Raw genomic sequence first — 12,857 nt, 5'->3', positions numbered from 1 at the left:
TTCTTACAAAATGCAGAGGATAGTCAAAACTTGTTAAAAATATAAAGCAATATTGCATCCAAATCCTTCTGATGCTAAGTACCCCAAAATCTTTTCCTAATTAGTGGAGAGAAATTATTATCTCCAGACTCAATTCACATAACTGCATAAGAATAGCTGAGTGGACTGTCCTTTGGCTTCTTCAGAATCAGTGGACAGACAGTTTCTCCCAGGTATCTAACTTAAATGACTAAGGTTCAGTGAAATTATGCGTAACATTTAGTATCAAAAACAGCTCTTAAAATCTTTATTGTACTTAACTCAGAAACAACCTGTCCTCCATCAACTACAGACAAAACAAAGAGAAAGCTACTGATCCCTCCTATGCAGCAGAGGACACAACTCATCAACCTTTATAGAGGAATTTATCTGACTGCATGAGGATAACTTCAAAGTCATCCACCAGTAACTCTCTGAGTAACCATTTTAGAATTGTGCACTTCAAGGTACAGGGCTCCTCACCCTGAATTAATACAGGGCAGGCAGCAAAATCAACACTAGTACTTGCTACTACCTAAAGGGAAAAGACAAGTGAATACAAAGCTGACTTTCCAAAAGTAGAACTTGTTTACTTCAAGTCAGACTGCAAGTGCAATGGCCCCCTCTGCATAAGGAGGGAACATGGGGTTACCTAAGTTGAGCAAACAGCCATCCACTTTCAAGCAAAAAGCTCTCCCAAAATCGTGTTTTCATACAGATTTCTCTGGTGTTATGAAGCGGAGTCAGTCTGAGCTCGGCCAGCTGTGCAGACTTGGTTAACAGGTGCTTTACATTGTAAGAGTGGTAACAGTGGTCTGAACTCACCAATGAACATCATCCAGTACTTCCTTAGTCTTGCTAACACAACATAATAGATTTAAAAATACATAAAATAGATAAAACAAAGAAATGCTATGCTATGTTATTTCAAAAATTGCTACCCCATATAAGCTTTCCATGACCTCCCATAGCCAAATACTCCCAGCACAGTATAAAACATTCAAGAACTTGTTGCAGTATACTTTGTGACTTAATTCCTTTAACATTACCAAGAATGTTATCTTGAAATGCTGCAAATCTTTTTTCAAAAGAGCACCTACCTAGGTTGCAACTATTTTTCTGCTGATGAAAATATTTTTTTTGTTCCACAGGCATATTTTCACTACTTTATTCCCCCTCAGACTTTTTAAGAGTGAAGCTTCCAATAAAGCATTTCATTACAGTGATAAATCCACATGCAGAAGACTTTTAGAATAGCTTAGTGACCTCACCAAGGGCCAATATTCCCCAAGGAAACATTTTCTGTAATTAAAAATCTTACAAGAATATCCCATTCTGGAAGTAAAATTAAGATAACAGTACTTTAAAAGAAGTTCATGAAGGCAAAAAAAAAGAACACGCAGGAATTTTGTTTTTATAAACTCCTGTCTCTATAATTTGTACTAACTCACCTTCTGTCTTGCAACATAAAAAAAAGATCAAGCAAATCTGTAAATGCCTCTGCCCCACAAGTATTCAGATTACAGCTTATTGACTACATTTCATTACCAAGTAGAATAAAAAGGATTTTATTTTCTTACAATAATGTTGCATAAACCCTTAGGTAAAAGCAAATGATTGGTGTAAATGTTTTATTTCCATGAAACATGAACAGAGATGCTGAATGTGGAACACTCAGGAAAGAGTGCAAATAATCAACTTCTTTCTAATATATTAAAATGCAAAGGCAGTTGCCAAGAATGCCTACATGACACATTTACAGGACTGTAGACTATATCCCAGAAATAGCCAAAAGATACGCAAGGATCATGGCATAAAAACACAAAAGTACACACATCCCAGTGTGAACAAAAGCTTCCCAAAAGATGCAATATTGTGAAGACAAGAACCAAAGTGCTCCCTGAAAGTGAAAATACAAAAATAAACCTTTCAGTAAAGAAGCAGTGCTACCTCTATCACACTTGTCTGCATTCTGAAATGTTATTCCCAGCTCTCTTCTGCAGACATCAAAAACAGACCGTGAAAGAAAGACACCATCAAAGACAAAAGCTGTAACAATAATTTGGGGAATAGCAAACAGTGAGCAACCACGTAAAACTATTAGAAGCAAAAATGAAATTGCAGCATCCACAACAGTCCAGTTTTGAAAAGATCATCATTTCAATAGAAAAAAATATCTCCAGAGGATAATTTCCCAAATGCCCTCAAGTCAATTATTAAAACCTAGGTTTCTTTTAATTTCTATATAGGAAAGTAGTTGCACACCTTCAGAAGCCAACCCAGGGATTAGTACTCTGCTAGGTAACACTAAATGTGCCTGTACTTCTAGCATAAAGCAGTGTTGATGCTACTTCTATTGCTTTGAGACACACACTGCATTACAGGCTTTGAACTTACATTGTGAGTTTTAAGTTATTATAAATAAGAATCAGCCTACTGAAATCCTCACATGAAAAAAAGTGTTTCTAGCTGTTTAACCCCTCATGATGAGATGATAATCCCAGCTCAGTAGTCAGCATGGATTAAAAAAAAAAATACTCTAAAATGGGATGGGTGTCTTCTCAACTGAGGCAAGATCTAACACCACCTCTCTCCCTTTACAGCCACTTCAGAATTCAGCTTCCTCTTGCAAGTACAATAACCAGAGCTCTATTCAAAGCAAATAATTATGAGCTGCACAACCATCAGTCCCCAAATATTAAATTCTTAAATAGTATGCATATTGTGATTTAATAAAAAGTAGAAATCATATTGAAGAGCTGTATTAAGAATGCAAGAGGTATCTCTGAAGTTAATTAAAAGTTAAGTTTCTGATCTATGCATTTGTTACCGTATGGGTTTTAAACCAAACACTTCTATCTGCAAGTGTACTTGCAGAGCAGCAATGTTACAGAGAGAAATATTCTTTTTGAAATCCAAGTCGAGTATCAGACCTGAGTTTTTCCAAATTGAAATAAACAAATCCTCAGCAGCTGTGCTAGAAAATCCAGAGATATCAGCATTTGCAAAACCTCTAGGAAGCGCTTGGAATTATGCAGCTGTTACAACAAATTACTTCAAATAAATGAAACCTATTAGGAAGTAACTGCTGTGCATGTATAGGTGCACTCAAAGCACTAAGCTTGTACTGCAGCAGATGCCAAAACAGCCTGACCTCCAAGATGTCACATCCCTCAAAAGGTGTTAAGATGTGCGTAAGAGCTATAGTTGTTTATCATTTTTTATTATCAGAAACATACAAAAAAAGGAACCAAACCTCTCATGCCACTTTTTTCACTCCTAGAGTGTTAGACATTTTATTAATGATGGAAACAACAATTACCTGTAAGCTTCTGCAAATTATTACTTCCCGCCTCAGAAGCATTTTACATAGAACTAACCTGCATTATGTATGAGCAAGAAAGCTATGTGAAATTTTATTAATCCAGTTCTGAGTATCACAACATACATATCTGATCCATCAATGGACAGCAAATAAAAGTAAATCTAATAAATCTACTTTAGGAAAAAAAAAAATCCATCTTGCCCTTGTTTCAGCACTGGATCCAGCCCAAGCATACAAGATAAAAAATTTTAGTTCACTTACAGTATTTTCTGTTTGCTTCTGGTGTTAACAGACTACAGGATAGAAGTTCCCTATGACAGTGTTTTTTAACAGTTGAAAGTGTATTCCGTAACTTAAAGACTCAAATTATTTCACTAGGAACCCATGGAAAGTGGAACGGAGTTAGATAAGGGGAGAGAACACTGCCTCTACCTGTATAAACCACAACTTAACACATCCAGGTAAAACCTTCTGCCTGGGGCCCTACCAGCCTATCAGAATTCTTTTTTATTCTTAATAGGTAAAATAGGTAAAAATAAAATAGTACTATCAAAAGAAATAATTTTGTTTGGTCTCCTCCCAGTTTTTCTTCTGGGTACATTGTATGTTTGGATATCAACCTTAACTAATATTTAACACTGGGATCCAGCATAATAACTAATAAAATTCCTCTAATGAGAATCTTTGTTTCATGAAATCATAGGCAATGCAGAGAAATTGCAATGGATCTGTTTCACAACATACCTTGTCATCCACAGATGGCATAATAGCATCCACCCTGAAGCACAATAATAATTTAAGAAAGAAAACAGCGTTTACTTCTTTAAACTAAAAACTACTGCAGCCAACTGCAAAACCTACAGACTTCAGCTGCCTACTGATCTTAAACATCTGAAATGGTATTTCTATGTAAGAACTCGTCTAAGCCAAATTTTCAATCTATCCATTATTTCATATTCTCCAATGAAGAGGAGCTTCCTATCTGGAAGACTGAACTGGTTGAGTTACACTTTGAGGCAATGCAAAAAAGCTGAGCTCCTACAGACTGAGTCCTTGCTAAGCCTCTTAACCCCTCAGTTTATCCACCTGCCTTCTTCAGAGCTTTTTGGAGAAGTGAAATTAGGCATGAATCTTCAGCCAGGGTGTTGGTCATCAGTTTCAGAGGAGTTATACCCACCCGCATCAGCTAGAAAGTTTACATGCCACATCTCTCTGCTCACTGAACTTATAGCATGTCCCAATACCTGCAACTGTCACGAAAACACAGAAGAGGCTCTATCACACTGTTACGACTGTTAGGTGGCCCTGTTCACCTCAATTAATCTAACAAAACAAAATAGCAAGATTAAAATCTAAACAGTGAGCTAATTGACCCTACAACATACAGAGGCCTGCTATAAGCATAACAAATCACAAAGGTTTCAAACAAAAGATAATTGACAAAGAATAAGATGATGTGATCCAGTCCAGCCCACAGAGATAAAACAACTGAAACAAACAACAAATGTTACCTGAACACTGTTATTTCTCATGGGAAACAGGAACGATTCCAAGCCAAGATCTTATCATAAGAGGTTATATTTAACTTTCATCCTCCTTCAAGTTAGCATGCTTAATGCACAGAAACAGTGTTTGTAATAAGCCTAGCTCATTATAAACATTATAAAAGCTTTACCTACGTACTGGTAGACCAAAGGAATGTTGAGAAGTTTGCCCAAGTTCTCACAGTGGTTCACAGAAAAACCACCTGCTGGAGACCACCTCTGTGCTTACAATAAACGCTAAGGATTTATGCCAAGACCAATTCTTAACTTCTACAATTAAATACTCAAAACAGTCATTTTCACTAGAAAAGAAACAGGCTGATGAGCACAGCGAAGTAAAAAGAAAATACCATCATTCAATTGATTTTCTGGCCAGAAAGACCAAGTAGCTGTTGGACTATTTCACTGCCTTAGACTGCTTTGGCAGAAGCCTCTCACAAGACTTTTAACCGTGTTATGAGCTATGCAAATGCTGGGATATTTCAAAAAACAAATGAAAACTTCCATGAAAATCAAGATGCAATGTAGTAAGAAATATTCACACAAGCAGGAATAAATGAGGATTAAAAATCTTAGTAAAAGAACAGGAAATAGTTACAACTCAAAAGATAAGACTGGCAGAAATTTCTTTTAGCTCACAGCTCTTCTCTCACATGAACTTATTCAGATATGCTGATTCTGCAGTCAAAAATCAATTTTTACTGCTTTTTATTTCTATGTGCACTCTGATGTCTAAAGAGCTGTAACAACTAAACTGGTTTAATTCTTGGCAAATGCACCATGCACTAAGTGAATTCTACCGATAAACCATTTCAGAAATCACACTCTGGTACACTATAAATGTTTTCTGACTACTCATTTAATAGTTCTCAAGTACTTCAGCATAAACCATTGATCCAGAGCCAAGCAGCAGAGGCACAACCAGAATTAAAAATACCTTGAAAATGCCCTTATAAGGCATATGGCTAAAAGGGGAAACACCACAAACTGAAGTTTGAAACTCTAATACCAGAAAAAAAGAATGCCATACTTAGTGAGTCACTTATAAAATCTGGATGGATTATGTGTATGTATTTATACATGTACATTACTGACTGAGTGCACTGCAAAATAAAACACAGGAAAGTCAGGTTACAGGAACTTTTCGGAACTTCAAAAACCAAATTATTAGATTTTTACAAAAGACTCACATCTGGTTGAAAAACTAAGGAATAAATTAATCTGGCAATATCAACTTCTAAAAATTTAAGAGTAAGAAGAATGACTTTCGCATATTTGTATTACTTATAAAGATGCAGGTGCTAAAAGAAATTACTCAGAAATATGACCTGTTAATCAAGTCTTAACTAAATTATTTATCAAAGCAATTTTACCAAAGAATTGTTGCAGTATAAAGACAAGTCTATTCCCTCCCTGAACATACTGCTCCCATAATAGGTTTTATTTATGGCATATAATTTCTCAGGAACTTTTTACAGAGCTCAGGAAATTCATGAGCTAATTGCCATGAGCAGAACATATGGATCAGTGTAACTCACTGTCAACATAACTCAATGACATATGCCATTTGCTGTAACTTCTGCCGAGAAAGAGACTGAACTGATAACTATAGAGTGATTTTAATTTGAAACCTTTATTGCCTATTCAATTTAAATAAATCCTTTTAAGAGGAAAAAATAGGTCATGCAGTCCTTTTGCTTGTTTCTACACTGACATTACAGGCTTTACTCAATTGTCCATACTCGCATGTGCCTGCCCACCTGAGAGACCCTTGGCAAGGCCAAGGTATCATTACAGGACAGTAAAAGCACAGGACCCTTGGAAGGTCTGCATCTGTCCTGAACACAAAACAGGGTAATAGGCCATCTCAAAGGGCACTAGTTACCTATGTGGGGCAATGTAAACAGTGCTGGTACATCAGATTGCATTCCACTGTTGGATGCCCAACCATGTACCTTCAGGTGAGCACACAGGATTGAGTGCCAAGCACCCATCGATGTCAGTGGACTTCAGAGAGCTACTAAATTCATTCTACACTCAGTCAGTATCCAGTCAACACCTGAACCTTGTCACCTGAGCAGCTCCTGATTCCTCTGACGCTACACACAAAACTTCCATTGATAATCAAAACATGATGTTCAGCTCAACCTACAGACACCTGAACTCAGATACCCAATTAATGAGCCAAAGTCCACCCTAAAACTAGATGGGATGATTATCAATATAGGAAACACAGCTTGGCCCACATAACTTGAGGCAAACCAGCTCAAATAAATATTTCAAGATCAATAATCGTAGCATCTTTTATAGCCAATGCAAAGAGGCCAATGTCTTCAGAGTCTGATTTAGTTAAATGCCTGATTTTGGGTAAGGCTTATCCACAGCTAACCATATCCTCCAAAGCATACAGGAACATGCTCAATCTCTCTTAATGATGGCTGTAGCTAACATATACAGCCATATGTTGATGCTCTCATTAGCTTTATTCCTTCTGTCATGTTCCTGATGCCTGTGAGAGGCTACCCAGAACAGAGGCTAGACAGCGTTGAAGGAATAAAGTAGGTATTTATTAATAAGGCCTTTAAAGGATACATCTTGGGCAGTACAAGAACCTGGTCATGGCTACACCCAAGATGGATCCCAGTCACAAGTTTTCACACATTTATGTTTTGGTTCATTTATATATTTGGGTCAATTGTCAAATTACAGCTTCAGGTTATGAAGTCCTATCCTCCCTGTTTGCTCTCCTCAATTTACTGTTGTTTATACTTTTTGGGCCTGGAGCTGTAACAGTGTCCTTGGTTCTCAGGCTGGAAAAGGATTATTTTGTCTAACTACCCTGTAAAGAGAATTTGGTAACACTTTACATGAAGTTCAGAGCCCCCACACTAAGGCAGTACAGAATCTGGAAAATATAAAAGCTAAAACTTAAGGCATCATTCCTGTATTGTTAATTCTCCTTTCCTAATAAGTTACAAATCTTACTATCCTCCCTTAATCGCTTTCTTCAACAACATTTAATACAATCTTAATGAGACTCCAGGCAGTAAGAAAGTAAGAAATGTGCTGTCTGGTATCTATTTAAATCAAAAGTCAGAGCACACAGAGAACTCTATAAGTTCACCAGCACTGATCAGCCATCAGATGGATTCCAGTACCTGAGATGCCAACAAAACCACACTACAGTCAAGTTACAGCTCTTCTTGGTGACTGCTGTACTTAGCAAACTTCTGACACTACATCAGATATTGACAAATATGTCTAAAGATTTATAGCCCCATGACAATTTTGACTTTACAAAAATGAAAAGCACCCTTTTTCAAGCCTCAATAGATATACCAATAGTAAAGTTAGCATCAATATTTCCTTGCCAGGAGGTCCTCTATTTTAAGCCATGAAGAAAAACTGACAAGTTAGAACAAGTCGTGCAGGAGATAAAATGGATAACAGAACAGGCAAATACTTTAAACACCGCATGATCAGAAAAGAAAAAAATTGAAACATTTGTAAGCATTTATGTAATGAAAGAAGACTTGCATACATACGAAAAAAACTGCACGTCTGCCATGTGTAAAGCCTGCTAAATTGTGAGAACAACAAACAGGAATGAAAAAACAGACCAAAAAGACCAGTCTCCTAATAATGAAATTAGCAAAATAAGATTACCTTGCTCCAATCTAAAACATAGGGAGCGTTTTGCAGCTTCTATCTCAGGAGTTGGATGATCCAGAACACGTCTGCACCACTGCAGAGGACTCAGTGATTTCTCTTGAGGAGTGTGAGTCTTGGTAGGCAAGACGTACAACCTTAACCAAAACACACAGAAGTATCAGCAAGATACACAATACCACAAAGTTTGCTTTTGTAAGCTCACTTTCCTATTAGATCACTAATAATTTATAACATCCAAAGCCCTGCAAGAGGACATCTAATAAAAAGAAATATATCCTGAAGTAGAAGAGTTTGCATTAGTTTTCTTTCTTCCCTCCTCAGAAAAACAGGTGGCAAAATACCAACTCTACGGGTCTGGCACATCCAAACAAAATTCAAGTAGATTTCACATTAAAATCTTCTATCTAATCACTACCACTGTCTGAATTTCAGCACTGCCCAAACTTCAAATGTATTATGTGCTGTACACATTAGGTGCTCTTGCTTTTCCCTATACTTATATTTACTAGCGATTTAGATAATTTCAGTATCTGATTTTATCTTTAACCAGATGAAACAGATGTTATTCAAGCCGTATCTGTAATGATTAAAAAATATTCGATGAGAAACACTGAAAATCTATTTTCAACATTCAACATCAGCAGAAAAGAAAAAAAAAAGCACATACGCAAGAAAAGCTAATGTATGTGCATTATTCTCAGGCAAGAGTTGGCAACTGATCAGTTGCACATTAGGAAACCAGGTTTCAAAGCAGATTTCATGGGAGAATTCTTGAGGCTGAGATCTGGGTTGGTGCTGTCACCCTGGTAGATTAGCAGGCACAGCAGATGCCAATTCACCTGATAGAGTGCAAATCTTCAAGGAAGCAAACTGTTCTGGTCTGCTGGACAAGACCCTTGACTTACAGCTCCCTAGCCTGCCCACCTCAGAGACACGGGGCTAGGGACACCCAGAGGCAGATTCTCAAGGCACCAGAAAAGCACTCCACAGACTGTAAAGGGATCTGGCCTGAACAAAGGGGGATTTAAAGGAAAGACCAAAAACTAAACAGGATTTTGCCCCTCAGGGGGTCACTAACAAGTAGCAGCAGCATTTCACCTTCACAGTTCTGGTTCAAGAGCTACCCAAGCCCCACCAGAGCAGCCCTTCTCCAGTGTCTGCCCCATGGAGATTTTTGCCTTTGAAGTCAATCAAAACTGTCTATCCAATTCACAAGGAATAAATATCCTCAATGCGATTGCTATCTCTCTCTCTCGGCAATCCCAGCAGAGATCAACTATTGAATTGCTCTGAGGAGAAGACTCATTTCCCAAGACGTCCTGCAGTACCTGACCACACAGTTTAAAAATTATACTGAGAAAGCCAAAAAGCAAATGAAAGAAAAGCTTTCAAGTTTCCTGTTAACCTGAAGAAGTGTTTCAAAAGCTGAACATCTGACTGATGATCAGATCTCCCTGTAAAAAGCTGAACGCTACAAAGCAGTTTGACCTGTCTGTGGTTCCACAGGGCTGGCTGGTTTTGGGGTTTTTTGTAACTACAGTTAAAACAAAACAAAACCAAAAAAACCCAAGCAAAACACAAAAAACCCAAAGGTATTTAAGGCCTAAAATTCCTAATCAACAACTAGGATATGCACGGAAGGTTTTGGATTTCCATATAGCAGTTTGCTTTAAAGACAGATTTTTAAAAGGCCCAAAGCAACTAGCATGACACACCTGACCTTTCACGAACAAAGACAGAGATTTATACTTGGACTAAAAACGTTCAACAGCTCAAACAAGTCACTCTTAGTGAAACAAATTTGTTAACAAATCCCTGCCATGAAATTCTGCCTGTGGACACATACATGTGTGACATAAAGGTAAATTCTGGCGCCCTAATCTAGGATTGCTCCCAGGGAGGAAATCAAATTGGAAATTTCACTACAGGACAGTAGTGCAGCGATCGAACTGACTGCTACCGTAAAATGTAAACAAGGAAAGCATTTTGGCTAACAAGACATTATCGAACAAATTTGATATTCCCTAATGCTAGGAAAGCTAGAAGTTAGAAACAACGTAAAATTTTATTTAAGTCTGGACTGACAAGCTCAAACCAACCCTGCACAGACCAACCACATGCACAATGAAGCGGTGCTGACAAAATTTTCCACAATTTCTATGTGATTCTCAAAAGCCATTTTCAGAAACATGGTATTGTGGACCATGAAGCACATACGACAATCAGAAACATTTCTGACGTTTAGATTAATTTTTCGACATTTTTATCTTCGATCAAAATTAAGGATATTTGAACACAGCTTCTTTATACTGCATTTTATTCTTATTTGACATTAACTTATAGCTTGATTCAAAAACGAACCTCATAAAAAAAGAGAGCTATATGGAAGCTCAGACAAATACTCTAAAACTCATTTAAATAATCTATATATTGCTATTGACACTTGAAAATAAATTGAGGCTCAATGTCGTTTCGCATGGTTACACAGCCAAGACAGTATTCCAGCACTGCCCCTGCGATGATCGCCCACGTTGCTGAAACAGGTTTTGAGGCACTAGCTTTACTGATCTACTTACATCGCTACCTTGCAGTCTCCCCCTCTATTCCTTTTTACGGGAGTCTAACCATTCCAGGTTACACAGGTTAAGCAGTCCAGGTCGATTTTATTTTTTGCTCTATCCATCTATTAGTCATTTCCGATTTATTGCATTTATTAGCACCCTGCCGTGCCTTTTGGAGCTATATGGGCGTGTGAGATACACAATTTAGATCAACGCCTAAAGACAAAAGCCCTCCCAAATCCCTGAAGATGGGAGATAATTTGGCAGAGATTTTAGGATGAGGAGGCAGCGCTGCTCAGATCAAGGCTTTCTCGGAACGAAATTCCGCTATTTTTAATTCCTTATGTAAACACGAGGCTGGAAGTAGGCTGAGATGTGAACGGTATTCCTCGGGGTGGAAAACGAGCTCTGCCTCCCACCGAGGGCGCGACGCTGCGGGCGGTGAAGGCGCGACCTGAGCCGCGTCCCTTCCCTCGGCAGGGCGGCACGGTTTGGAGATGGGGGGCGGAAAAAAAAGGGAAAAAAAACCAGATTTCAGTCTAAGCAGGGAGATCAAGTGGATTTGGGGGCTAATACTAATCAGAGCCGGGAGACCGCAGCGGGAGGCCCGGCCGGGGGGCACAGCCGAGCCGGGGCGGGGAGCAGGGCAGGGCCGAGCCGCATGTACCATGTATCCTCGTCCTCTCCGCAGCCGTCCTCCAGCTCCAGCACCGCCACCTCGTCCAGCACCGTGGCCGCCGCCCCCGGACCGCCGCCGCCTTCCTGCCCGCCGCCAGCAGCCGGCGGCCCGGGCGAGGGCTTGAAGTAGGCGAGGGGCTCCGGCGGGCACAGCAGGGTGGGCACCGGGCTGGGCATGCACGGCGGGCCCGCGGCGGGAGGGCTGGAGGGGCGCAGCCCGCCCGGGGCCGGCGGCGGGGCCAGCAGCAGGTGCGGGCTGGGCGGGCCGGTGGCCACCGCAGCGGCGGCGGCGCGGCTCCGGAGCTGCTCGTTCTGCTTCTCCAGCTTCCGCACCAGCTCCTGTAGCTTCTTCACCTCCAGCTCGGCGCTGACGGCAGAGCCGGCGCCGCTCCCCTTCACCTCCGCCATCATCGCCGGTTTCAGCAAGGCAGCCTCCATCCTGCCGGCTCGCTGCCGCCGCCGGCACCTGCTCCGCCGCGCCGCCGGAGGGCAGCGCCCGGCCCCCGGGGGAGGCGGGAGCGCCGGGGTCCGGCCCTGCGCCGCTGTGCCGCCCGCTCGGCCCCGCTGCGCCGCTCCTGCGCCTCCCGTTAACGGCGGCGAGGGCGGGATCCCCTCCCACTCCGGCAGCCCGAGCGCCGCGCACACGCACTCGGCAGGAACAAAGAGCCGCCCGGCGCCCCCGCCATCCACCTCCGGGGAAGGGCGGCGGGAGCCACCTCCGAGGGGACCCCCGGGTGTTAAAGGAAAAGTGCCTTCCCCCCAATGCACCCCACCGCGTCTCGCCCCGCCCCGCCCGCGGGCTGGATCCGGCCCCGGGCGCCGCGCCTCTCGTGAGCCGTGTAATTAGAGCCTGGTGGTGTCAGGGCTGTAATTATTCAGATTGAGAGTGTGAGGGGAATGGGAATTACAAATAGAGGCTTTGTTGGGTTTGAAAGGAGCTAATTCAGCCAAAAGCCGCCGTTTGTAGGTTTGAAACATGCTGAACCCGGGAGGTTTGGCGCAAAGCGAGGAAGGAGACGCGTTTTTCAAGTTGGGCTGGTGGTGAAGCAAAGACTGAGC

The 12,857-nt window shown here is 41.0% G+C and overlaps 1 protein-coding gene across 4 annotated transcripts in view; it reads right to left on the bottom strand.

Moving 5' to 3' along the window:
* Nucleotides 1–12,251, bottom strand: part of SLAIN1 (SLAIN family member 1) — a 49,995-nt gene extending 37,744 nt beyond the window's left edge. For all 4 annotated transcript variants that reach the window (XM_014870996.2, XM_088159801.1, XM_088159802.1 and 1 more), the window contains exons 1-2: nt 11,788–12,251; nt 8,554–8,693 (exon numbers count right to left, since the gene is read on the bottom strand). In XM_014870996.2, the coding sequence (XP_014726482.2) occupies nt 8,554–8,693; nt 11,788–12,236 (589 nt within the window). In that variant the 5' untranslated portion in view covers nt 12,237–12,251. The remainder of the gene's footprint in view (nt 1–8,553; nt 8,694–11,787) is intronic.
* Nucleotides 12,252–12,857: the final 606 nt, after the last annotated feature.

Source organism: Sturnus vulgaris, chromosome 2 (assembly GCF_052056855.1).
Source record: "Sturnus vulgaris isolate bStuVul1 chromosome 2, bStuVul1.hap1, whole genome shotgun sequence".
NCBI lineage: Eukaryota > Metazoa > Chordata > Aves > Passeriformes > Sturnidae > Sturnus > Sturnus vulgaris.
This window is presented reverse-complemented; position numbering and strand designations above follow the sequence as displayed.